Genomic DNA, 24827 nt, shown 5'->3' on the forward strand with positions numbered 1-24827 from the left:
CGGGCTCGATCCATTGGAGGCTCAGCCACGCAAGAGGAAAACGGGGTAGTTGGAGCCGAGGGCCACCCCGGTCCCTTTATTTCTTCCCGCTCGGCTCCCAGAGTGTCAGCTCCTTCGGAGGAATTGTGTCTCATTTGTCCCATCTCTCAGCTCTCAGCCTCAATATTTGCATTCGATGTTGCCACGGATTTGTACCAGCAAAAGGAAAACCTTTGATGGTGGGAGGCGTGTATAAAGTTGCCTCATCTTGAGCTCGAAAGGTGTTTCAGCTTCCAAGCAATACCGGGCACTCGCACCAGATTTTGTTGTTCGTCATGCTGAGCGGCGGAAAGGTGGCTTTGAAAAGCTGCTCTTCTGCTGGCTGCAGCCCTGAGTTTCGACATAAACTGATCACTGATTAATGTTGATCATATTCTTGTCTGGTCCATCACACGTCCCTCCTTTTCAATTTGGTGTTCTTGCCTGCCGAAAGTGCTAGAAGAGCGTTTAAATTCTCAATGTACAGATAGATCCTCGTCGAAGCAGTGGGCAGACAAGTTGTTGGGTCTCCACCTAATTTCTTTGTTTCGTTCCCTCTCCTTCTAGAGGAGGGTTTCTTCCCAATCTGGAAAGAATTGATATCTTGAGAAAGAGAACATCGCAAAGCTCAATGCCGCCCGGACTTGAAGGTTGTTGAATCGAGTAACTTCCCAGGCCGAGCCTTGAAAGATCGCCACGCCTTCTTGTGCTCTGTAGCACAACCTCGGCGTGCTTCGAACCCCTGCTACTTTGTGGAACAATCCTGCGTACAACAAGGTCACCACTTCACAGCGAGCAGGTGTTTGATACTGCTGATTCAGCCTCGCGTCCGTTGTTTCTTTAGAAAAGGTCTTCTCGGCTTTGTGATAACATCAAAAGGGGTTTGGAAAAGCTGGGTTCAAGTTGCTCTCCAAGCAAGCATCAAACCCATCCAGGTCGAACGCTGGATCGAACATGCCGAACAGGTCAATGTCCGCGATGAAGTCGAACATTGATGCGTCGAAATCGTTTGAGATATTGTCATTACCAGTCATCCCACTCTCTCCAAATGCTATCCACAGGTTAACCAATGTTTGAATGCCCTTTCGGAGGAACAATGGCCAAACTTACACTTCTGGCTTGCAAAATTCGATGGAGCATCGAACGCACCTCCCATGATAAAGGCATCATTAGTCCCTTGTTGTGGCCTTCTTGCCTCAGAAGCCGATGCCGCCGAAACCACTCGATCCATTTCTTTCAACAGCTTCTTTCCCATATCTGCTGTTGTCGATGCCGACCAAAATATTCCTGACAGTTCCGATAGGGCGTCACAAAGTATTTGGAATTGAGCTCGAGATCGCGCTCGATGTAGAGGAAGTCTGCTATGCCGCATTTCGCGGTAAACAATGCTCATGGACAAGGACATGGCATAAGGGATGAAAGGAAACAGGGTGAGTTGGTCTCTTAGTTCGCGTATGACGGTGGAGCTCAAAATTGAGGTCGATAGGCTCTGGCGGAGGTATGACATCGATGAGCGTTCTGGGTCCGCCCAGCTTTTCGAGCGGCATGAGAGAATTGCAATAGCATGGTAAAGTGTTTCAATTGTGGCTGGTAACTGTTAGCCTTGAATTATTCTGGGGTGTTTGGGACAATCGCCAGGAGAAATTACATACCTAGTGCCGACGTGCTGACTTGAGAGCCGCCGCATCTTACGACAACATATTCGAAGGCTGGGAACTCCCAGTTTAGGCCAGGTTGGTCGCCTGAAGTTGGAAGGGGTCGATAGAGATCGATGACCTTATCCAGCAGCTCTATGACCTTGAGAAATACGCGGAAGCAGGGTTCTTGTTTCTCAAAACACAGGTCAAGGTCTTTTCTCAGATCTCTTTCATGCATTAAAACTGGACGACCATTAAATGCTGCGTTCATTCGGTCAATAGCCCAGATACAACACAGCAGCGTGGTGCTGCACCGATCCCTGTGCTCCTCTTGTTGACCATTGATCTACTCCCAAGAAACTCGGAGTCAGCATATTTCAGGAGAATGTTCTAGTAGCTGTCCGGAAATTTGTACAAGAGGGGTCAATACTCCGAGAAAGCTGGGACTTACGTGGAGGCCAAGTGATTGAACATGCTGGATGGCTCTCCCGCAGAGCTGTGATGATATATCCTCGCTGACAGGATTATCACTGAACTGAGACATCAAGGCCAACGCTTGTATAATGATAAGCTTGTCAGAGACAAGACCCATCTCAATGGAGATTCTCATAGCACCGGTGAGCGTTTCTCCAAATTCTCTGCAGCTCAAGGGTGGGGACGAAGGTGCGATGATGAGATGTGGCCTGGCCGCGAAATTCTTGGAAGCTGCTAAGCAGATTCCTTGTTGGAGTAGAACATGGCCAGGATCCGTGGGACTAAGATTGTGATGGGCTTCTACGTCGATTACAGGAAATATCGGGTGGACTTTCTCAAAGTATATCTTTGACAAGGCTTCAACCTTTTCCGGTGGAGGTACGGTTGATCTACACTCCTGCTCAAGCATCGGTACAAGAACATTCTGGACTAATGAGCCTGATCCATAGAACAAGTTTGATGGAGCCAGTGATGATAAAGACGCGCTTTGAGAGGGTCTTCTGCTCAGTGCTGAAGAGAGCCTAAGCGGTTAGTCAGTAATCGGACACTTGAAGGGTATCTCATGAGTCAATAGAACGGGAAAGTTGCCCTCGATGTGGTACCTGAAACGAGCTCGCTGTGGACATAAAAAGAGGCACTCAATGCACCAAGTTCGATAGAACATTTCAATTAAGTCATCTCCCAATGTTCTTCCGAACTCTCGTACAATCAATAGTACTTTGAAAATCTCGGAAGCTCGGGCATATTCAAGTCTTCTCTTCTCAAAGTCCAGATCATTGTCCAGCTTTGGCAAAGGACATTGAAGATTCATGTCACTTTTTATATCGAGCGCGAGACGAGGTAGGTTGTCTCCACAAAGGAAAGGCAAAATGAAATTTTAAGGCCGAATGAACTCACCATATTCCAATGCTATCATTTGATACGCCTCGCGTGGCATTAGGAGAGGTAGCTGCCAAGAAGATTCCTTCCGGGTTAAGGTCTCCTATGAAACGGGAGCTTCGGCCCTCCTGGTTCTGCGAAATCGTAGTTGATTCTGGGGCATCTGCTTGGATCTCATTGCTTCCTCCGGCAGTTCCAATGGATTCTGTACCCTGGCTAATCCTTTCCACTGGAATTGAAGTGGTTGGGGATGTCTCCGTATGAAATTGCTCCCCTTCGACTCCGCTACTCCTTGAAAGCTGGGGGTCAGTCGGAACCGCCTGTGTGCTCGGGGACGTAGATACAGGACTTTGGTGGGTATGGTTCGATACTGTAGAAGAACGCGCGTCTGCTTCTGTATGATGACAACGCTTCTTGCGCTTCCGACAGGATTCACACGCTAGAGCGGAGTCAGTAGTTTCCTAATTTGGAATGTCCCAGGATAACATTGAACAATAGGGCCTCTTTCCGGGGGTTGCGAGTACATGGGATGAAGCATATCAGTCCTGAATTTTGGGAAAGACGCTGGAAAACCATTGGCCCTTACCCTGCGCAACCTGCCGCCGTTTCTGAGGAGCACCTCCATCGGACGCTACGAACTTGAACGTCGTGGATCCCACGTTGCTGTTAGAGACCGACATAATTGTGGGATCGGGATTTGCAGAAGAGGCAATAGACTGGTTGATTGAATGTCCGAACACTTGTGGGGACACTGGGGATGGACGAGAAGAGCATGTCCGACGTTGAGAGAGCAGAACTCAGAAGTGCGGGGAAGCTTGTCCGAACTCGTCCATAGTTCACTCGCTGGCCTGATACTCCAGGCCACGGGCAGGAATTCCGCAGTGAACAGCGAACAGAATTTCTAAGTCTTGAAATCTTTGTAATGCAGTACGTTACCACTAAGAGTCGGAGATGGAAGATCAATCGGGGCGGTGTTCCCAGAACAGAATTCCGACTCTCGCTTATTTTTCTCGAGGGAAAGGAGGTATGATTTTCCAAATCGGGCATATGAAGCCAAGGGTTGAGATTGTTATATAGAACAAGTCAGTAATTAGAGGTAAGCTGTATGAAGTGTACGTTCGACACAAATATTCCTTGATCCGACTATTAGAACGTCGAAGAAGAAAGTCAATCACAGTCTGTTGACCACGCCTACATCCACCATGCTCATCCAAGGTAAGAGATAGCTCTTAGCCTCGTCCGCGTTACATTGTTCTAACTTCTATTTAGCAATCCTATTTTAGCTATCTTGGTCCCCTTTATGCAGCCATTTTGCATTTACTTCCTCGACAGAAAACACCTTCGCAAATTCTCGGCTCCTCGATTGCTAGGCTCTCCTCGTTTTTGGCGCATCTATCACAACCTGAATTATCGCCATTACTTCGCAATCCATGAAGCCCACCAGAATCTTGGAACGCATCTATGAATCGCACCATATCATGTATCAATCTCTGATCCAAAGGTAAGAAATATGCAGACTTGAATGTTGAGAATGCGGCATACTGATTGTATTAGGCAATGGCAGACATCTATGGACACGGAGCGAACAAGCTGAAAGACGCATGGTACGACGGTGGAGCAGGAGAATGTCGTCACATGGCTGATGCGAGAGTAAAAGCTTAGCATGAAGCAAAACGAAAGATGCTTGCTCATTTCTTTGCTCAAAAGACAATTGCTGGTATTGAATCAATCATCGACGATACCACAACAGTGCTCGTTACTCAAATAGACAATCACATTGCGTTAGGCAGACCCATGAAGATGCGCTTGTACCTCAACTACTACACCATTGATCTGTTTTCCAAGCTCCTGTACGGACACATGTTGGACTGTCTCGAGCGAGGAAATGATCTGGTCGATGCCGAAACACCGGAAGGAAAATTGGACAAAGTACGGTTCATAGAACCCCTTGCTCCTTCTAACAAAGAAAGTCTTCAGCTGGAACCCATACAAGAAGTCCGGGGCAGACTGCGATAGCATCATTTACCATAACGCCAAGCATCGTTTTCGAGACCTGGACTCCGAAGATGACACCTCCTCCAAACTGCTAAAGAACAACAAAGGAGAAGATCTCAACATCCCCGAAGGCGAGGTCTTAGCGGGAATGTTCAGTGATGATGAACGCCAGAACCAGCACCACAGCAGCAGCACTCACCAACTCCATATACCTGCTCTACATGCACCCCAAAGCTCTCTCAAAGCTCCGAGAAGAGTTGGGTGCTGCTACAGGCACAGCAGAAGTTTTAAGTTCTGGAGAACTTGCAAATTTGCCATACCTCCGCGCTTGCATTGAAGAATCTCTCCGTGTACGACCTGGGAGTTCCTTCGGAATACCTCGCATTGTATTGAAGGGTGGACGGGGAGTTGTTGGTCAGTTTATTGATGAAGATGCTACGGTTTCAGTTCCGACATACACTTTGTCAAGAGATCCAAACACGTTGGAGAATCCGACTAGATTCGAGCCAGAACGATGGATCTCGGGGGATAAGGACAAAATGAGTAAAGGGCAGTTCCCATTCAGAACAGGCCCAAGAGCTTGTATTGGCAGAAATATTGCGTATTTTGAGCAGATTTTAGTTATTGGGACACTTGTCCGGTTGTTTGATTTTGAATTCAAGAGTGAGGATTTCGAGTTGCAGATACTTGAAAGGTTTAACTTTAGTTTTGGAGAATTAGTACTTTCTTGCCGGAGACGTCTTCTTTAAGTGACTGGGGTTTCTGTTGTATCTGTATATAGAGTTGTGGGATCTGAGATGGCGGAGCGACTTGCTGGCGCAAATGATCATTACTTGGCCTTATAGAAGTAGAAAGGCCACAGAAATGAATAGAGACTAGACCTGAACAATCTCGTATCAAGCTGAAAACAAGTGTCTAAGGGGATTAGCTTTGGGGGTACATCGTTGATACTCTGATTTCAATCAGCCCTCCCTCTTTTCGCCCCGCAAGCTGCTCCACCCTTTCGCATCCGAGCGTGATAGCTTTCCTCAGACCATCTTTATCAGGACTCAGGTACGTATCATCTAGTTCTCAAGTCTTCGGCCTACCACTGGGCAAACTACATCCCTTCTCAGTTTCCCTCAATGACGAAAAGACAGCGAGAGCAGCAGGCGGGTAAATCTTTTCTACAACAAAAAAAAAAAAGTCGGAGTTCCCAAAAAGGAAAACCAGGGCGCCGCCACCTCCGCACTTCTCCACCACAAGAAGACCATTTACAGGAATATGCAGAGAGAAACGGATGATCCCGCCGATATCTCCGCAATATGGCGCCACTTAAGTTCTGTTATAAGAATGGCCCAGGCGTCTTCGGGTCATTCTCAGATCTCCATTTATTCTTGCCTTCTTTTTCCAACGCAACCCCTCTGAACAATAAGCATCGAACACCATGTTCGCGATAACGAAATCGTCTTTACAATCAACAGCAACAAGCTGTCTCTCAAAAACCCCAATTCTCGTTCGACAACTTGGAACTCACGCCCAAGCCACCCGAAAAGAAGGAGACATCTCCTCCGTCTTCATGTCACTCTCGGGAGTCACTCCGGAACCACTACCGCAACGGTTCGCAGATATAAAACGCCAATTGATCCAAGGGAATGAAGGTGCTGTCGCTACTAGCTGGAAGCGGTTACTCGAGCAATTGGCAGTAGAAAACGAGATAGTGAAGCAACGAGGCCCAGACATCATCCCACAGATCCAATTCAAGGACCTCCAAAACCCATCCCAGGAATTCATCACAGATATAAAGAAACGAGGTGTAGCAGTTATTCGAGGTGTCGTTCCGGAAAATGAAGCGCGGGGGTATAAGAATGAAGTCGAGGAATATGTGAAGTTGAATCCCTGGACGAAAGGTACTTTTCTTTCAACTTTCTTGTAGGATGTTTACTTACCAGGAAAACAGCATTCCCCAGCAACGACCCCCAAGTCTTCGAGCTCTACTGGTCACCACCCCAAGTCCGCGCCAGAGCCCACCCAAACCTGCTTTCCGCCCAAACATCACTCATGAACATCTGGCACTCCACCAACAAGAACGCCTTAATCTCCACCTCCCAACCCCTCGCCTACGCCGACCGCGTCCGCATTCGGAAGCCAGGGGACAGCCAGTTCGCACTAGGACCGCACGTCGACGGCGGGAGCGTCGAGCGCTGGGAGCCAAACGGCTATGGCTTGGGCGGGGTGTACGACAAGATCTGGCAGGGGAGGTGGGAAGAGTTTGATCCGTGGGAGTCTGGCTCGCGAGTCCCAGTTGTGAGCGACAACTACCAAGGCTCGGGATCTTGCTCCATGTTCAGGATGTTCCAGGGCTGGCTGGGACTCTCGCATACGGCTCCCAATGAAGGGACGCTGATGGTGAACCCGCTGCTGCAGCTTGCGACTGCCTATTTCTTGCTACGGCCGTTCTTCGAGCCTGTCAACCCCTTCGGCTCTGGACGGAAGGAGTATTTGCAAGCCGGGAATTGGAAATTGAAGGTTGGAGAGGAGATTTCTACGGCGCTGCATGGAGCGAGTCCTGGCCACGGACAAGAGCTCAACGATGCATTGCATCCGCACCTTGATCTCAGTTCTTCTATGGTCCATGTTCCTAAGATCACGCCTGGGGATTATGTGGTTTGGCATTGTGATAGTAAGTTTACCATCTTTCCCACTCGAAGACAAGGCACTAATGGTCGGTGAAGCTATCCACGCCGTGGACAAGACACACGCAGGGAAAGGGGATTCGAGTGTGATGTATATCCCAGTGTGTCCTACAACAGAAGCCAACGCAGAATACCTTGCACGACAGCGAGATACCTTCCTTGAAGGTTACCCGGGCCCAGACTTTCCAGGTGGAAAAGGAGAATCTGAACATGCTGGGAGGCCCGGTGCAGATGTTGTTGCACAAAACGGGGGTGATCAGGCGCTGAGATCAATGGGTCTGTCGAAATTGAGAAAGATGGATTGGGAAAAGGGGACTGATGCCGAGAAGGTCATTCAGAAGGCTAATCAGGTGCTGGGATTTGCATAGATTTTGGGTATAAACTGCTTAAATTTGGTGCGGGAAATGTTATCCATGTCTCTCGTAGATGTTTGTTTGTAAGCGTATCCTCTATGGAGTTGATTTTGAAATATGGAACGTCAAAGCTTAAAATATAACCTGCTCTCCTAAAGGTGCAAGAACAAATAGTATTAATTTTGATATTTCTAAGGCAAGGGAACTGGTCTGGTCTAAAAAAAGTGAAAAGTGATTCTACCAAGTCGACAGGGACAATTGAGTGGACCAGCATGGGCTTTTGAGAGCGCCATCTGCTAGCAAGACGTGCTCTGCCTTGGAAACATTCCTTGGAACTCTTCGCAGCATCTCACTCGAGCACTGGACCAGCCCAGACCTCGCATCGAAGGTTTTGCTACCACTTGAGACGAGAAGTCTGTCTCGCTCTGGATATCTCTCTGCAGCTCGATGCTAGCTTCCCCAGATAACCAGGCCCTTGCACTGGCCGCTGGTGAGTCTCGGTATCGAAACAGGCGCTCAAGCTGAATCGACAAGACTTCCCAGACTGATGTGCCAACAACGAGCAAGATTCTCCAAAATGACCTGGACTGCAGATCCGTATCAAGGACAGACCTTTCACTCCACCCCAACCTCACCTCACCTCAAAGACCGACGTCACCGCTATACACCAGACGCCAGCGGTCCAAACCCGAGCCGCTCCTCACCACCCTTCCAGTATACTCTATTTTCCAAACACCATCTCCCAACTTTGTTCAGAACGCCATCGATCCTGATCCGAGATCCGCGAGCACTCAATCCGAAGCAGAAGCGCAGTTCCGAATCAAAATCGCCATCGAACAAGCCTCCCCTCGTGCCGGAACCCTTTCACCCTTTCCCACTCACTCTACCCCATGTTTCCAAACGCCACTCCCCGTCATATCCCGTCCTATAACGCTAAACTCTAAATCAGCTTTGCATCCTTTCCAAAACGTGCCCGCCCCCCGGAACGGACCAGCACGATGTTCAAAACTAGCAGCTCGAGAACGGAATAAGGAAAACAGCTTTTTGTATTTTCTTCTTTTCTTTTTTTCTTTCAGAAACCCAGATTCTAAGCATCGCTAGCCTCCACGACGGTCTGCTGTATATGGCGATACCACACAGACGCGCACACGCGTGAGAGGTTTCGCCTTATACGGCTCTTCCTAAAGATTTGTATGAGGGTTCTTGGGATCTCATCATGTTGAAATTTTTCTCTTTTGTCATCTCCGCACGCAGCAGAATGTTTGAGCAAGCTGTCTTCCAAACGAGAGAAAAGAGACTTACCTGTCAGCCAGCTGGATCCGGGTGCAATTGGTGTTGTGTTGGGCGCGGTTTCGAGTTGTGTCAAAAGATGTAGCAATCCGAAGTCGTGCGAAGAAAAATGGCCCCTTGTCGATAACTTACCTGGATTGTTCGCTTAGCGTTTCATCACGTGAAGGGTGGGGCCAACCTCAAACCGGACGGGTTTTGACGTGCCACGCCCGATGTCATCCGGTCAAACCCGGGGATAAAGTTTCGTAGATCAGACAATCATTGCACACAATCCCATGTCAAGAGCGACAGCCAATTTTATGCTTTGGATGCACAGAACGTTCTCCACAGCTAAGAGATTAAGGAGGTCCTGCCTTCTCCGCAATTCTTCTGATTCGGGATAGGAGGTATCAATACCGAGTCGTTGCGAGTTTGTATCAGGTAGACAGTTACAAGCTGACTTCGTCTAGTTTTGTTTCCCATATTTTATCCGGACCAAGAAAAATGCTCGCATGTGATATGTGATTTGTATCAATTGTATTTGCTTCAGCCTGAGTTTTACGCCACGGGCATGTTACCCTGCGCCCCCTGCGTCCCTGAGCTGTCTTGCTCGACACCACAAGCCCTTCCTACTGTAACTAGAAGCAGCCTGTAAATCTTCGGAATGACAAAATGAGTGTCTGGAAGTCCCCGAGGATAACTCCCTAGTAATGCCGGTCTTCCTTCTCGATATAAACCTCCCAAGCCATTTAACTCCAACCCCTTTTCCGTAAGCCGAAACGTGAAGATGTAAAACAGCCGTGAATGAGCGTAAGAATGTGTGCCATATGGCAAAGAGATATGTACAACGTGAAATTAAGGCATATGCTGTGAATGTACCATGAGACCAGTCCCATATGCTAGATCCACATCGATGACATAGGAGGTCGGCTGTCGGCGAAAGCGCTCATGAACAATCCCTGGATTTCGCTGATGTAGTCGTCTGCCCGGAACTTGAGAAGTCCACGAGATACCAGCTCTTGTTCTTCCTCGTCCACCACAGCCAACTTCTCCTTGCTGATGCCATATTCCTCTGCAATCTCGGAAACTTGAGCTAGTTCTTTGCCGAAGGGATGAGAGTGTGAGTCCACAGTATCAACGTGTGAAGAGAACATGTTGATTGAGGATCGAGCTGTGGATGTGCTGTTTTCCCCCCTCGATCCAGTCGACCCAGATACTCGAGACATGGACCGTTTTTTGGCGATGATTTCCGAATTCTTCTTCGTATGGCTTGGCGCTCTTGAGGGAATCGTTGGGGCGCCATCACTCGAAGCACTCTGCCGCGAAGCAGCACTGAAGTAGCATGATAGATGATTTGGCTGCGGTGAAGTTGGGGAAGACGACTCGATCGACGAGGTATCTGGTGAAGTTAATGGTGTTGACGAACTTGAAGGTGATCTATCAGAATCATCGCCAGAATTCGAGGAAGTAGAAGATGAACTGGGAAATATGTCCGGAGCATTGTAAGAGAGCATATTGGTTGTCGAAATGAGCTCAATAGGGGCCGAAATCTTGTGCCTGATCGTTCCAGAGGAAGATAACGAGTGCTTCGTAGTAAGGGATCTCTTTGGCATTTCAGGTGTACTCTCGTTCGCTGCTCTCGACTTTCTGGTTGTGAAAGCCCTCGAGATAGACATTTTCGCGAATATGGCAGCAAAGGTAACTTATGGTCCGGATAAGATGGGATAAGGAGCTCTTCTTCCTTCCACCAACGATATGGTTGGTTGCTGACTGCTGACTGTTGATGGTGGGGTCAAATTATCCGAGTTGATGATCAGTGCGGATAAGTTGGGCCGATTGCACTTCTTTCGCTTGCGGGATTGGCAGGTCGAGAAGATTGTTCGTAAATTGTGGACGCCCTTTGCGTTGTTGTTGTTGATGATTGAAAAGTCGGGTATGTCGTTCTGTCGACTAACGTTGCGTCCAGGTGACTGCTAGTGTTCGTTGTGCAAAAAGGGAAGGTGGAAGGTTGCGTTGAAGTAGCAGCGCTATGATTCACGCCAATGACTTCGTCCCGGGGAGATCTGAAATGAAAATGTAGGTAGAAAAAAAAGTCGGCCACGTCTCGGGGAAAGTCTGTATGGATATGAAAGGCGCGGTCCGATAATGGAATCAGGAATCGGTGGGTGCTCTGTTGTTTTTGGATGTCTCGAAGTGAGTGTCGGGATTGTCGATGTCGATAAGAGAGTGATAGTCGAACAACCAGGTCCAGGCAAGAAGGAATGAAAAGCAAGATGGATCGCGCTGCGATGTCGAACTTGTCGATGATGCTGCCGGTGAGGGAGAACGTGTTGAGGAAGAAGTGAAGAAGCAAAGAAGCAGTGTGAGGATGACAGCAGAAGGAAGCCAAAAGCCCCAACAGGGAGCAACAGGGAGTCAGGGACTAAAGAGACGGCGGCGCTGTGCTGGGCTGCAAGGGGCGAAGACGAACACGGTTGACGGTGGGCCCTGGTACTGGGGCCCTGGGGCAGGGATCGAGCACAGGGTGGAGTTCGAGCTGGAAGCGGAAGTGGGCGGGAAGACTTGAAGGTTTTTCGGGATCCTGGCCAGCCCAGCCCACCCTGTCCTGGCCCGGCGGATCCATTGCCTGTGCTGTGCAGTGCGTGCAGTGCGTGCTGTGCTGCGCGGTACCAAAGTAGGCTGGCTGTACTATCTGTAGCTTGTCTGCTTCCACACGCGTTGGCGAAGGATTTGCTGGCTTGGGCACGGCGCTCCACAATTATCCAGAAGTCTATCCAACCGATGAATACCCGAGCGCCGAGTTTTGCGCCGGTGATGCTGTCGCAGCCTAGCAGGGCGACAAGTGTTCCTCTCTGCCCAAGCTGTTCAAAGAAAACTCACAGTAGCACTCGGTCGAGATAGATCTAGAGATCGAGAAAGCGCCTGAGAAAAAGGGCAGCGCGGCGATCCGCCCTGCCCCCCCCCCCAGTTGATTGGGCCGATCTGTCTCGTCCAAACGACTCCCGCGTGGGGTCTCTCGCAAGCCGGGGTCTCTGGCCAGCGAATGGATGCAGTCCAGTGCAGCGAATAGCACGGCCTTGCCGCCAACATGAAGTCGAAACGGATGCGCAGGGAATGGGCTGCTCTTCCAGCTGTCATTGGCTCATCCGATGTGTTTCGACGTTTCAGGAGCAGCAAGGTCGGATGACTGCCATCATCATCCACAGGCTTCCAACCCTCAGCGGCGCAGCGCCGGCCGCCGGTGGCCCTACTATGGCCATGCTCTGAGGTTACTTTGCGCGCGGCCCTAGAAAGCGTAAGGTAGTCAGGGGAAAATCGCACAGCGCCAGAGAAGCTCGGTTGGCTGGAAGAAGCATGTGCTTTGCCACGCACAGGCAGCCCGACCTGTGCGCCGACGGCGGAGTATGTCAGTCACTACTTGTAGTCAGGTTAAAAAAGGGGCTTGATGTAGCTAAACTCGGGCATCGGATGGATGAATTCACATCACCACTTCGACGATCTTCCAAATGTGGACGACAGTCAGCATTGCAATCCTCCCTCCTATCCTTAAATTGTCCTTTGTGGCTCCGAGATTACGTATTCGTTATGATCGCTCGGCGCCATGGAGATCAGACAAGCCATTCGATCTGCGAAGGCCATGCTTTGGTGCTTGCATTGAAGAAGTTGGGATACCGTGTTCGATCTTCAATGCGGCAGTCAGTGCACAGAAAATCTCACAACCACACCTCTGGCTTTCCGTGTGGAAGTCCATTTCTTATCAATGTGTGCTGCCATGAACCTTTAAATTATTGTGACCCCTCGATTTCGGAGAATACATCACGTTCGACATAGCTATAGGAGCATCGCCGAACATATGGGGTATACGCAAGATGAGCAACGATGGACGTCGCATCAGCAGATCTATAGGTCATACGCCCTGTCTCAGATCTTGAGCTCTCGTGGCGACGTAGCGTTGATCTCTGGATAAGACTATGCAAGACGGTAGGAGGCCTGTGGAACAGTCGATGGACTTTCTGCTTCCGTTCAGACCTTTCAGTCCTCATCCATTGACTCCCAGCCTTCACCCCCATTTGCTTCCCCAGTTTCGACCCCACCTTCCTCTTCTTCTGATTCACTGCTATCCTCTCCTACCCCGACTAACCTCTCCTTAATTTCTCCTTCAACTGGTGCAACCCTCGATGCGAATGCTCTTCTTACCGCAGGGTTTGTGGAAGTGTCCTAGTCAAGTCAGAAACAATATTAAGAAACAATTCTGTCAGCTTACCCAGATTTGCATCATTCCCTTGCTCCCTGCCACTGCCAGCCTGAATCCAACTTCCTCATCTGGTGCAAATACAGTAGAAAATACCTTTCCCACGTCAAGATCTCTCGAGACCACCATTGATGGGCCTGAGGGTTGGATATTCCAAAGCTTGACTTGCTTGTCTGTAGATCCAGTTGCCATAAAACCAGGGATGACTGGGTTGATATCAAAAGCAGACACTGATTCATCGTGTGCTTGCAATATCCACACAGGTTTGCTTGCTGCTGGACTGGCTGGTGCTTTTCTAACATCATGATAATGGATGATGCCGTTCTCTGTGGATATGTAGAAGAAATTTGGATCATGTGGATCCCATCGAACTGTTTCCACGTCACTTTCCACACCCCAACTTGGAACCTTTGCATCTGGCGCTCTCATATCTGCTGCCACGACTGTTCGGTCATAACTCCCACTCAACAGGACTGTTGACTCCTTTGGATGCCATGCTATTGAGCAGACCTTATCGGTATGGTGTGTGTATGATTTTGCGCATTTAGTGGTGTTCAGATCCCATAACTTCACCGTCTTGTCGGCTGACGAAGAGGCCAGGAGGTTACGGTGATGTCTGTTGGCGGCAAGTGATAAAACGGCGTCAACGTGGAACTCGACATTGGCCTTCTTCGACTTCTTTTTCTTCTTCTTTTCCTTCTTTTTAAGCCCGTCCGAACCAGTGTCCCCTCCTTGTCCGAGGATAGCATTCGGGTACATGCAATCAATGGTATCTAAATCCCATATTTCGATGTCTGGATCAAAGGTTCCAACCGCCACGAAATTTGCTCTCGAGTCTTTCTCCACATTGGACTTGCCCACAGGTAGATCCAACCACTCAACACAAAGGGGTATTGCTGGCAACATAATGTCGTGGTGCACATACAAATTGTCGGCCTCATCCTCGTAAACGTAGACCTCGAGATGTGCAACCTCATCTTCCACTTTTGCAGCTAGAAGCAGATTGTCGGTTGCCAGAATTTGTAGTTCTTCTCGATCTTCGTCTTCCTCCTCGTTTTCTTTCATGGTGATATACGGATCGTCTTCGTTGGAAGCATGATACGCAAGCGACTTGACGTTTCCAAACATGCCCATACCCATACCCTCATCTTCTTTGTCCTTTTCCACATCATCGTCATAATGCTCGAGGTCATATTCCTGGAGGTCATCATCCTCATCTCTGCAGAATAGGAATGTTAGTTGAAGGCCAATGGAAATGGTAGGCTTTGACAGACGCTTTTGACTTCAAGGTCTTAGAAGGAGCTTCATCGTCTGAGCCATCCTCTTCTTTCATATCTTCTGCGCCATTACTATCCGCAGCCTCTTTGCGCGCATCCTCCAAGTCCTCGTTCGCATCGTCAAGTTGGATCTTGGCTAGCTCTGCAATACGTGCGAATTCATCCTCATCGAAAGTGTATTTGGTTGGAAACGGTGCTGCAAATCCGCGCGGGACCCACGCTGTAGCTGTAATCATAGACATCTTGTATCCGCGACCTATCTTCTCCAAACTAGCTGGGTAGAATGGTTGCACAAGATCGTCGTGGGAAAAATGTTCACATTTTAGAGCTTATCTTAGCGTTATCATAAGCGAGCTTGATCTAGTTTTCTAGCGCCACCTTATTTTCCGTGATGTTTAGACCTCGCAAAAATAACATCGCTTTCCCCCAAGCAAGATGGCCCGAGATGAAGGAGAAACCAGCCCCAAGCGGCGAAAACTGGATTTCAACCCGTTGAGATCTGATGACAGATTTGTTGTTCCTGCCAAACCTTCAATCAAGAATGGGCACGCCGGCTCATCAGTCTCGAGGTCTCAAAGTCGAATAGGGAATGGGTCGCGAGAATCCACACCTCGCGCGCAGTCGCGTTACCCCTCCACTCCCCGGCAGCAGGAGTTCGACGGACCAGAGCCTTTTGTAGACGAGGAAGATTCGAATGCTCTTGATAGAGACTGGTACGCTGGGGACGAGCTTGGGCACACATTTGGAGATGATACACACAACCCGTTTGGCTCATACGACAACTCCTGGGCTGACCAACAGAGAGAGGCCGCGTTGGCGGAGAAAAAGACAGGGAAGCGTATGAGTGCCAGGGCAACCCAGAAACAAAAAGATGTCGATGCTTGGGAGACGAACCGTATGCTCACTTCGGGAGTGGCTCAGCGAAGAGATTTTGGAGACGACTTTGAGGATGATGAGGAGGCAACAAGAGTACATCTACTCGTTCACGATCTGAGACCACCGTTCTTGGATGGCAGAACTGTATTCTCCAAACAGCTGGAACCGGTGCCAGCCGTGAGAGACTACCAGAGTGACATGGCCGTGTTCAGTCGAAAAGGAAGCAAAGTAGTGAAGGAGAAACGTCAACAGAAGGAAAGGCAAAAACAAGCACAAGAAGCTACGAACATGGCAGGGACCGCACTTGGCAATTTGATGGGCGTTAAGGAGGATGAAGGTGACAGCGCAGCACATATTCCTGGTGAAGAAGAACACCAGAGCAACAGCAAGTTCTCACAGCATATGAAGAAGAATCAAGGCGCGAGTAATTTTAGTCAGAGCAAGTCTCTGAAGGAACAAAGGGAGTTTCTGCCTGCTTTTGCAGTGCGAGAGGAACTATTACGGGTCATAAGAGACAATCAGGTTGTCATCTGTGTGGGCGAGACAGGCTCTGGAAAAACGACTCAACTGACCCAATTTCTATACGAAGATGGTTATGGCAAGTTGGGATTGATCGGCTGTACGCAGCCTCGCAGAGTCGCTGCCATGAGTGTGGCCAAGCGTGTCAGTGAGGAGATGGAATGTAGACTCGGAGGCGTTGTTGGTTACGCCATTCGATTTGAGGATTGCACCAGCAAAGAAACGGTGATCAAGTACATGACTGAAGGAGTTCTCCTAAGAGAGTCATTGAACGAACCAGACGTTGATCGCTATTCCTGCATTATTATGGACGAAGCTCATGAGCGAGCGTTGAACACGGATGTACTCATGGGCTTGTTTAAAAAAGTCCTTACACGTAGGAGGGATCTTAAGTTGATCGTTACATCCGCAACGATGAACTCAAAGCGTTTTTCGGACTTTTTCGGTGGGGCACCTGAGTTCTTCATCCCTGGACGAACTTTTCCAGTCGACGTTATGTTCCACCGATCTCCTGTTGAAGACTATGTGGACCAGGCAGTTCAGCAAGTCCTGGCAATCCATGTATCGATGGGACCTGGAGATATTTTGGTGTTTATGACCGGCCAGGAAGATATTGAAGTGACCTGCGAGTTGATCCAAGAACGACTGAATGCGTTAAACGATCCACCGAAACTCAGCATCCTCCCAATCTACAGTCAGATGCCTGCGGATTTACAAGCTAAGATCTTTGACAAAGCCGCCCCTGGAGTTCGAAAGGTCATCGTGGCTACCAACATCGCCGAAACAAGTTTGACCGTGGATGGAATCATGTATGTCGTCGACGCTGGATACTCAAAGCTCAAGGTTTACAACCCAAGAATGGGTATGGATACCTTGCAGATCACTCCTATCTCTCAAGCAAATGCTTCTCAGCGAGCTGGTCGCGCTGGGCGTACTGGACCCGGGAAAGCATTTCACCTTTTTACTGAAGCAGCATTCAAAGATGAAATGTACATCCAAACCATCCCCGAGATCCAACGCACAAACCTCAGCAATACCGTTCTGCTATTGAAGTCTCTTGGAGTCAAAAACTTGTTGGACTTCGACTTTCTGGATCCTCCACCGCAAGACACAATTACGACTTCACTTTTCGACCTTTGGGCTCTCGGAGCCCTCGATAATATTGGCGATCTGACGGACATTGGCAAGAAGATGACAGCTTTCCCCATGGATCCTTCTCTGGCTAAGCTCTTGATCACCTCTGAAGATTATGGCTGCAGTGAAGAGATGCTTACCATCGTTTCTATGCTATCTGTCCCCGGGGTATTTTACCGACCAAAAGAACGCCAGGAAGAATCTGATGCCGCACGGGAGAAATTCTTCGTGCCTGAATCTGATCATCTAACATATCTTCACGTCTACGCTCAATGGAAAGCGAATGGATACTCCGACGGTTGGTGTACCCGACACTTCCTGCACCCAAAGTCCTTGCGCCGAGCAAAGGAGATTAGAGAGCAGTTACTTGACATCATGAAGATGCAGAGAATGTCCATGATAAGTTGCGGCACTGACTGGGACACCATCCGCAAGTGCATCTGCTCCGGGTACTATCACCAGGCAGCGAAGGTCAAAGGCATTGGAGAGTATGTGAATCTGAGAACAAGCGTCACTGTCCAACTGCATCCTACAAGTGCGCTCTACGGATTGGGATATCTCCCTGACTACGTTGTCTATCACGAACTTATCCTTACTTCAAAGGAGTATATGTCAACAGTCACATCCGTCGACCCTCGCTGGTTGGCCGAACTCGGTGGAGTTTTCTATTCAGTCAAGGAGAAAGGATATTCTGCTCGAGAGAAGCGAGTCACTGAGGTCGAGTTCAATCGGAAAATGGAAATTGAAGCAAAGATGGTGGAGGACAAGCTCCGCGAGGAGCAACGCCTGGAGAATGAAAATCTGAAAGTGACTAAGAAGCCCCTCACCTCTGCTGTTAAGAAGGTCGCATCGCACGGCGCAGTTAGGAAGCCGATAGTCAAGCGCCCTGGGCGCGGATTCTAGAGGTTCTTGGTTCTGTGAGCCTGAACCTGCAACATCTAACCATAGATTAGAATTGCAATAGATACCCGATGGTGAAATCCACTTGAGGTGTGCAAAGAGTCCACTTTGAATGAGCCTACAATACAGTGATTTACATGAAAGCCGAGCTCAATTAAACCCATTTCAAAATCTTCTTGCCCGCTAAATTTGTAGAGGCGAGAGAGAGGCAGAGATGCGTTTTCGTCTGGCAGTTCATCCCCAATTTGACGCGTGCACGTGATGGGAAACAAGCTTTCGCGTTCTATCCTCCACTTCGCGTCACTCCACAACATCAATCGCTCGCCCAATGTGAGTCGAGGCTCAACAACCCGCTCTAACATGGACGAGGATGATTATGACGATATCGCAGACGAAGACTTGATTGAAGCCTTCAGCCAGGCTTCGCAGACACTTCCCCCACACCCCGCAAAGCGGCGAAGGATCAGCGATGGATCCGCCGACGACGATGGCACTCGCAGAGACCGACGTAGATCTTACTCAGTTGAAAATGGCTCTGGGGGTGATGAGGAAACTGAAAAACTGAAGAAGAAGAAGAAATACAAGATTCATATCGCAGACCAGGAAATACCGCCAACTCGAATAATCGGGGCTACACAGGCTGAAGCTCATCCGGATTCGAGTCCATACAGGATCAGAGGTCCAATCTACAAGAAGCCCAGGCCCGAACCTCCTCCTCCAACCCCTCCACCATTTACGGTGCCTCCTCGTTTCTCAGGTTCAATAGTGGAATCGTTCAAGAGACAAACAAGCCAGCCGTCGCAAGATAACGACTTTGCCCATGAATTGGAGGATCTCCCTTCCGATGCCTTCTCATCTCCAGAGTATGGCTCTCGCCCGAAGGAACCCATTCAAGTTGGGTCATCATCCCCTCGAGTCGCCCAAGAGAATTCTCGTCCTCGACAACGTCTTGTTGCGCCGCAGCAGGGTCTCAAGCAAACCACGCTGTTTGGAGGTCGTGCCCTGGAAGAGGTACCGGTATCTGCCTCGCAAGCAAAGAAGGTGCACAATTTCATTGTGGATTTGCCACCAGAAACTCCTACACACCATGCTTTGAACGAAGAAGCCTTGAGGACTTGGGTTTACCCCACCAACCTTGGTACGATTCGAGACTATCAATATAGCATCGTCAAACATGGGCTGTTCAATAACTTGCTGGTGGCTCTTCCCACCGGTCTCGGAAAGACCTTCATTGCTGCCACGATTATGCTCAATTTCTTCCGATGGACTAAGGACGCCAAGATTGTCTTTGTAGCGCCGACAAAGCCCTTGGTTGCTCAGCAAGTCAACGCATGCTTCAACATCGTTGGAATACCAAAATCACAAACCACAATGCTTACAGGAGAACAGGTGCCCGCCCTGCGTAAGGAAGAGTGGGATACGAAGCGTGTGTTTTTCATGACACCACAAACTCTGGAGAATGATCTGGCAAGTGGCATCGCTGATCCGAAGAATATCGTTCTCTTGGTTGTGGATGAAGCACACCGAGCTACTGGCAATTATTCCTACGTCAAGGTGGTCAGTTTTATGCGCCGATTTAACAAAAGTTTCCGTATACTAGCCTTGACTGCTACCCCCGGTGCGAGTGTTGAAGCAGTCCAAGAGGTGATTGATGGTTTGGAGATATCCAAGGTCGAAATACGCACGGAAGAGTCCATTGACATTCAGCAATATGTTCACCGACGTAACATCGACCAGATCCTTCTCGATCCATCGGATGAGATGGTCATGGTAAAGGATCTTTTCGCGAAAGCACTTCAGCCATTGGTTAACCAGTTGTGCGGGCAAAATGCGTACTGGAACAAAGATCCTATGTCGCTGACTCCATTCAGAATGATGCAGGCAAGGAAGAACTGGTTTAAGTCTGAGCCAGCGAGAAGAGCCAGCCAAGGTCTTAAGGGAATGATGAATGGACTGTTTTCCATTCTTGCTAGCGTTGCTCACAGCATCAAGCTATTGAACTTTCATGGAATCGGACCATTCTACTCGAGCATCAAAGATTTCAAGCAAGGAGTCGATGATAAGAACAAGCCATCGAAGTACAAAAGTCAGATCGTTGACTGTCCGGAATTTAAGAAGATGATGGATCGGATTCAATTGTGGCTAAGCAAGGATGATTTCGTGGGCCATCCGAAACTCACATATCTCTGCGATACCATTCTGAACCATTTTCTGGACGCTGGAGAAGGAAGGTTGGGCGAGAATGCTCCACCATCGGCTACTCGAGTCATTGTTTTTGCAGAGTTCAGGGACAGTGCTGAGGGCATTGCTCGTGTCTTGAACAGGCATGGCCCAATGATCCGAGCCTCAGTCTTTGTTGGGCAGGCTGATTCCAAGCGGTCTGAGGGAATGAATCAACAAAAACAGCAAGAAACTATTGAGAAATTCAAAAATGGTGTATTTAATGTTATTGTGGCTACTTCAATCGGAGAAGAAGGCCTCGATATTGGTCAAGTTGATCTTATTGTCTGCTATGATGCATCGGCGTCCCCTATCCGGATGTTACAACGAATGGGGCGAACAGGAAGAAAGAGAGCCGGAAACATTGTTTTGCTTCTAATGCGAGGTAAGGAGGAAGAGTCCTTCACCAAAGCTAAGGACAACTACGAACAGATGCAGAAGATGATCAACAGTGGTTCAAGATTCAACTTCCGACATGATCTTTCGGTCCGTATTATTCCTAGGGACATCACGCCAGTTGTCGAGAAGAAGATGATTGAAATCCCAATCGAGAACACCCAGGATCCATCACTTCCAGAACCGAAGCGTCGTCTGAAAAGAGGATTGAAGAAACCTCCGAAGAAGTTCCACATGCCGGACGGAGTACATACAGGGTTTCAGAAGGCTTCGAAATTGTCCGCGGATGGAACGACTCTCACAGACCTCGACGTAACAGTGAAACGCAGCGAGTTAGTCAGAACCCGGCTTGCTCCGATCCCGGAACCAGAATCAGTGCTCCTGAGTCCGAAGGAGGAGGAAGAGCTACGAGAAAAGTATCAGAACATTCCTGGAACCAACTTTCCAGAAGTCGAGATGCCTGACGTGACTGTTCACTGTGGTGCTCAAAGATCACTTGGTCCCGTGGTACATGTTCGTCATGGCGAGTACACAAAACGGTGTGTCAGGTTGTTCAAAACCCTGGCAGATTCACAAGACATCATCGACCGATTTACGATGCCGTATGGTGAGACCGAGCCTTCCTCGAATTTCTGGGATCTACCTGATCTGGTTGAAGATGAGCGTGATGTTGGTAAACCACCAACTCGATCTAGGAAGACGACACCAACAAAACCAAAGGAGCCTCGGAAGAAAGCTCGGAAGCAGGCTATAGTCCTCTCTGACATCGAGGGTGATGGCGAAGAAAGTGATCAAACTCCCAGGGGACATCATCAAACGCGGAAGCGAATGGAATCCAGCCCAGCTGGTGACAGTGAAGGAGAAGGAGAAGATCTTCTGAAGAGTGAAGATCTATCAGAGGACAGTGATGTCAGCATTGGAAGCATGAAAGACTTCCTCGCTGACGGACCCTCTTCCAGCATCAGAAGTTGCCCCCTGGCTCGATCTTCAACGACACCTCCGGCGCTGGATCCAAGCTTGAAGCAATTCAAGAAGCCTTTTATACTCACAGCCACGCTGGAGACGAATGAGGATGACGACGGCGATGACGATGAGGGCGATGATTTGCCTAACCTGCGCGACTTGGTTGGAACCTTTACAAAGCAACGCACTCAAGTGGCATCTGATGAACTGGAAGAATACGTGAGGCCAGTGTCAAGGCAAAGGGAGAACAGAAGAAGAGTCGTACTCGACTCAGACAGTGACGAGTGATACATGTATTACAATTTTGAAGCATAGCGTTGGAGTTTCTGGGCCAGATGATGAGAAAACATTGCTCACTGTGTTGCGTCGAATTATGGCAAACACTAGACATAGATGATTGCTGGCTTAAAAAGAAAGAAGTCCAGTTCTATTGGTTCCAACCAGTCTCAAAAGCTGCGCATGCTCGAGTGCTCTGCGGCTTCTTACTTTCGAGGCCGTTAGCCCGAGGAGAAGATGCGGCGCCTTCCGGCCTCGCGATCAGACGAGCCGCACTTCGCCGGGGGAAGCCAAGTTTGGCAGGTGTGTCTGAATCAGGTGCAAAAAGAAGCACCGGTAAATTCCATTAACACAAGAGCCCATGGTGTTGATCTCGACCTTGTGGGCGCGGAAGGCTACAGCAGCTTCGGTATCTTAGTGAGGGGAAAAGAAACTTCTTGGCGGGGGACAACCAGATGGACCCATTGCCTAGAGAGGTCGCCATTGCCATTGGTTGTTGACATTACCTAAAGAGGGGCAAGTCTGCCCGCAACTTCGCCTCCAGAGATTTACTGGCCTGCTCGAATCCGGAGATCTTTTGCACTGGAAAGTGGGGCTCCAAGAGATAGGCAGGCAGGCATGCACTGTAAGCTTCATGCAGCTCGGAGAAGCTCTTGCTCTTGACGATAGCTCGAAAGGATAAGACTCTTAAGCTCCCGCGGACTATTCTTTTCTCAGTGTCTTGCAAAGTCGCCCCAATTGTCCCATCAATTACTTCAGCTTGGTTCCGTCCTTCATTGACTCACAGCTGACACTCGAGAGGCATTCAAGATGCTTGCCACACAGATCCTCTTCCTTTCAACCTTACTCCCACTTCTCCAAGCGCAGGAGACCGTCCTCGGTGTCTACATCTTTCACCGTCATGGAGATCGTACATCCAAGAACTTCGTTCCCACCACTTTGACAGACCTCGGGTACTACCAAGTGCACGCCGCCGGAGACTTCTATCGCAACCGCTACATCGACGCCAATGCCACCTCTAAGATCTTCGGCATCAGCTCCGATCTCGTCAAGAATTCCCAATTGAGCGTCGAAGCTCCTGTCGACACAGTTCTTCAGAATTCAGCTGCCGGATTCCTGCAAGGCCTTTACCCACCTGTTGGAGTTACGCTTGGGACTCAGAAGTTGGCCAATGGAACGAGCGTTGAGGCACCCTTGGGCGGATTCCAGCTCATTCCTGTTAATGCAATTGCTTCTGCTGCAAGCGGTGCAAACTCCGAAAATTCTCAGTGGCTTCAAGGACAGAGCGGTTGCAACAATGCTATTATTAGCTCGAACAATTACTTCTTCTCACAGGAGTATATGACCGAGCTCAACAAGACGATGGATTTCTATCATAGCGTTTTGCCAGTTGTCAATGGTACCTTCAGTTTAGCTCAGGATAACTTTAAGAATGCTTATTTAAGTGAGCTGTTTGATGTTATTTTCAAGAGTACGAGGCTAATTTGTGGTAGTCTATGACCTAGTTCATGTGTCCCAGATCCACAATTCAAGCATTCCGTCAGACAATCTTCTCACTCCAGAGACTGTCTTCCAACTCCAAACCTTGGCAGACAACCATGAATACAACCTCGCATTCAACTTAAGTGAACCAATCAGAGCTATCGCAGGAAGTGTTCTCGCCGCCCAAATCGTCCAACAGCTCAACATGACCATTACCGGAAAGTCCAAGTCCCAGATCGGCATCCAATTCGGCGCCTATGCATCCTTCCTCTCTTTCTTTGGCCTTGCCCAGCTCCCCAAGGTCTCCGACAACTTCACAGGAATCGTCGACTACGCATCCTCCATGACCTTTGAACTGGTGACCAATGCCACAGTCACAGACACCTCCTATCCAAGCAACGACCAAATCTCCGTCCGCTTTCTCTTCTCCAACGGCACCACCTCCGAGCACCCTCTCACCCCATACCCACTCTTCGGACAATCCGAGACCGTCCTCCCATGGAACACATTCGTGGACCAGATGAACCAGTTTGCCATCGGTGATCAAGCGGATTGGTGCACAAAGTGCGGAAACTCGACTGGTGTCTGCGCTTCTGCCACCTCGACTTCCACGGGGGCCTCTGGTTCCACAACTTCGTCGCCGTCAGCGGGAGGGATTTCAAAGGCTGTTGCAGGTGTCATTGGGGCTATGGTCACTCTTGCTGTCATTCTCGGCGTGGAGGCTCTTATTATGTTGCTGGCTGGCCTCAGAGTGGTGAATAAGAAGCGATTGAGTGGGAGAGCTTCCCCGGAGTCTGCTTCTGCTGTCGCAAAAGCTTAGTTTCGTGAAGAATTCGGCTGAGAATTTGCAGACAGCGGGGAGGATTGACGAATGATGAGAGAAAACGATACCATGGTACATAAATGCGAGTATTCGCTACAAATTATATATAATCATATATATATTTCTTGCTGTTGACAGTCTTCGTCGAAGGTCTTCGAGATCACCCCGCCCTCCGATTTCGCTCTCCACCAACCAGGGTGAAAACTTCAGACGAAACGACTCTTGACATCATATACCCCCGGAAATATGGCAAATATATTATAAAATAAAGATTTGGAACCTTCCTTATCAACAATATCTGTAGTCGTACATACGTGATATGGCCACCCATTTTCCACTTTCGGCGATAAGTAGCCCACCTCGGTAATAAGTAACTGGACCCTGGTCTGATAGTTTCGATCCGTTGAGT

General features: G+C 49.1%; 10 protein-coding genes across 10 annotated transcripts; 6 read left to right on the forward strand and 4 right to left on the reverse strand.

The window, feature by feature from the left end:
• Positions 1–812: 812 nt before the first annotated feature.
• On the reverse strand, positions 813–3778 carry K444DRAFT_602833 (uncharacterized protein). Its single transcript, XM_024878744.1, has 6 exons — positions 3595–3778; positions 3027–3447; positions 2107–2650; positions 1671–2001; positions 1129–1605; positions 813–1069 (listed from the first exon to the last, which is right to left on the reverse strand). Exons 1-6 carry the CDS (start codon positions 3686–3688, stop codon positions 891–893), a joined length of 2046 nt encoding a protein of 681 aa, XP_024728995.1. The 5' UTR covers positions 3689–3778; the 3' UTR covers positions 813–890.
• Positions 3779–4803: 1025 nt separating this feature from the next.
• Positions 4804–5446, forward strand: K444DRAFT_621228 (uncharacterized protein). Its single transcript, XM_024881853.1, has one exon. The coding sequence runs from the start codon at positions 4809–4811 to the stop codon at positions 5022–5024; it is 216 nt and encodes a 71-aa protein (XP_024728996.1). The 5' UTR covers positions 4804–4808; the 3' UTR covers positions 5025–5446.
• On the forward strand, positions 5183–5743 carry K444DRAFT_511417 (cytochrome P450; the record flags this gene model as incomplete). The annotated part of the gene is made up of 1 exon (XM_024873464.1): positions 5183–5743. A coding segment is annotated over one exon (561 nt), but the record flags the coding sequence as incomplete, so codon positions are not given.
• Positions 5744–6429: 686 nt separating this feature from the next.
• On the forward strand, positions 6430–8046 carry K444DRAFT_546305 (DUF1479-domain-containing protein; the record flags this gene model as incomplete). Its single annotated transcript, XM_024876212.1, has 3 exons — positions 6430–6892; positions 6943–7665; positions 7718–8046. The coding sequence occupies 3 exons, from the start codon at positions 6430–6432 to the stop codon at positions 8044–8046; spliced, it is 1515 nt and encodes a 504-aa protein (XP_024728998.1).
• A 182-nt stretch (positions 8047–8228) lies between these two features.
• K444DRAFT_621231 (uncharacterized protein) lies at positions 8229–9359 on the forward strand. The gene is made up of 2 exons (XM_024881854.1): positions 8229–8964; positions 9334–9359. Exon 1 carries the CDS (start codon positions 8609–8611, stop codon positions 8960–8962), a length of 354 nt encoding a protein of 117 aa, XP_024728999.1. The 5' UTR covers positions 8229–8608; the 3' UTR covers positions 8963–8964; positions 9334–9359.
• Positions 9360–10199: 840 nt separating this feature from the next.
• K444DRAFT_545413 (uncharacterized protein) lies at positions 10200–10976 on the reverse strand (the record flags this gene model as incomplete). Its single annotated transcript, XM_024876132.1, has 1 exon — positions 10200–10976. One exon carries the CDS (start codon positions 10974–10976, stop codon positions 10200–10202), a length of 777 nt encoding a protein of 258 aa, XP_024729000.1.
• Positions 10977–11384: 408 nt separating this feature from the next.
• Positions 11385–12025, reverse strand: K444DRAFT_621233 (uncharacterized protein). Its single transcript, XM_024881855.1, has one exon. The coding sequence runs from the start codon at positions 11921–11923 to the stop codon at positions 11723–11725; it is 201 nt and encodes a 66-aa protein (XP_024729001.1). The 5' UTR covers positions 11924–12025; the 3' UTR covers positions 11385–11722.
• Positions 12026–13034: 1009 nt separating this feature from the next.
• K444DRAFT_621235 (WD40 repeat-like protein) lies at positions 13035–15104 on the reverse strand. Its single transcript, XM_024881856.1, has 3 exons — positions 14827–15104; positions 13565–14771; positions 13035–13518 (listed from the first exon to the last, which is right to left on the reverse strand). Exons 1-3 carry the CDS (start codon positions 15069–15071, stop codon positions 13333–13335), a joined length of 1638 nt encoding a protein of 545 aa, XP_024729002.1. The 5' UTR covers positions 15072–15104; the 3' UTR covers positions 13035–13332.
• A 3483-nt stretch (positions 15105–18587) lies between these two features.
• K444DRAFT_621237 (P-loop containing nucleoside triphosphate hydrolase protein) lies at positions 18588–22293 on the forward strand. Its single transcript, XM_024881857.1, has one exon. It carries the CDS (start codon positions 18619–18621, stop codon positions 22123–22125), a length of 3507 nt encoding a protein of 1168 aa, XP_024729003.1. The 5' UTR covers positions 18588–18618; the 3' UTR covers positions 22126–22293.
• A 426-nt stretch (positions 22294–22719) lies between these two features.
• Positions 22720–24693, forward strand: K444DRAFT_575089 (histidine acid phosphatase-like protein). Its single transcript, XM_024877465.1, has 2 exons — positions 22720–23557; positions 23607–24693. Exons 1-2 carry the CDS (start codon positions 22924–22926, stop codon positions 24413–24415), a joined length of 1443 nt encoding a protein of 480 aa, XP_024729004.1. The 5' UTR covers positions 22720–22923; the 3' UTR covers positions 24416–24693.
• The last annotated feature ends 134 nt before the right edge of the window (positions 24694–24827 follow it).

The sequence above is a fragment of the Hyaloscypha bicolor genome (genome assembly GCF_002865645.1).
Source record: "Hyaloscypha bicolor E unplaced genomic scaffold K444scaffold_182, whole genome shotgun sequence".
Classification (NCBI taxonomy): domain Eukaryota; kingdom Fungi; phylum Ascomycota; class Leotiomycetes; order Helotiales; family Hyaloscyphaceae; genus Hyaloscypha; species Hyaloscypha bicolor.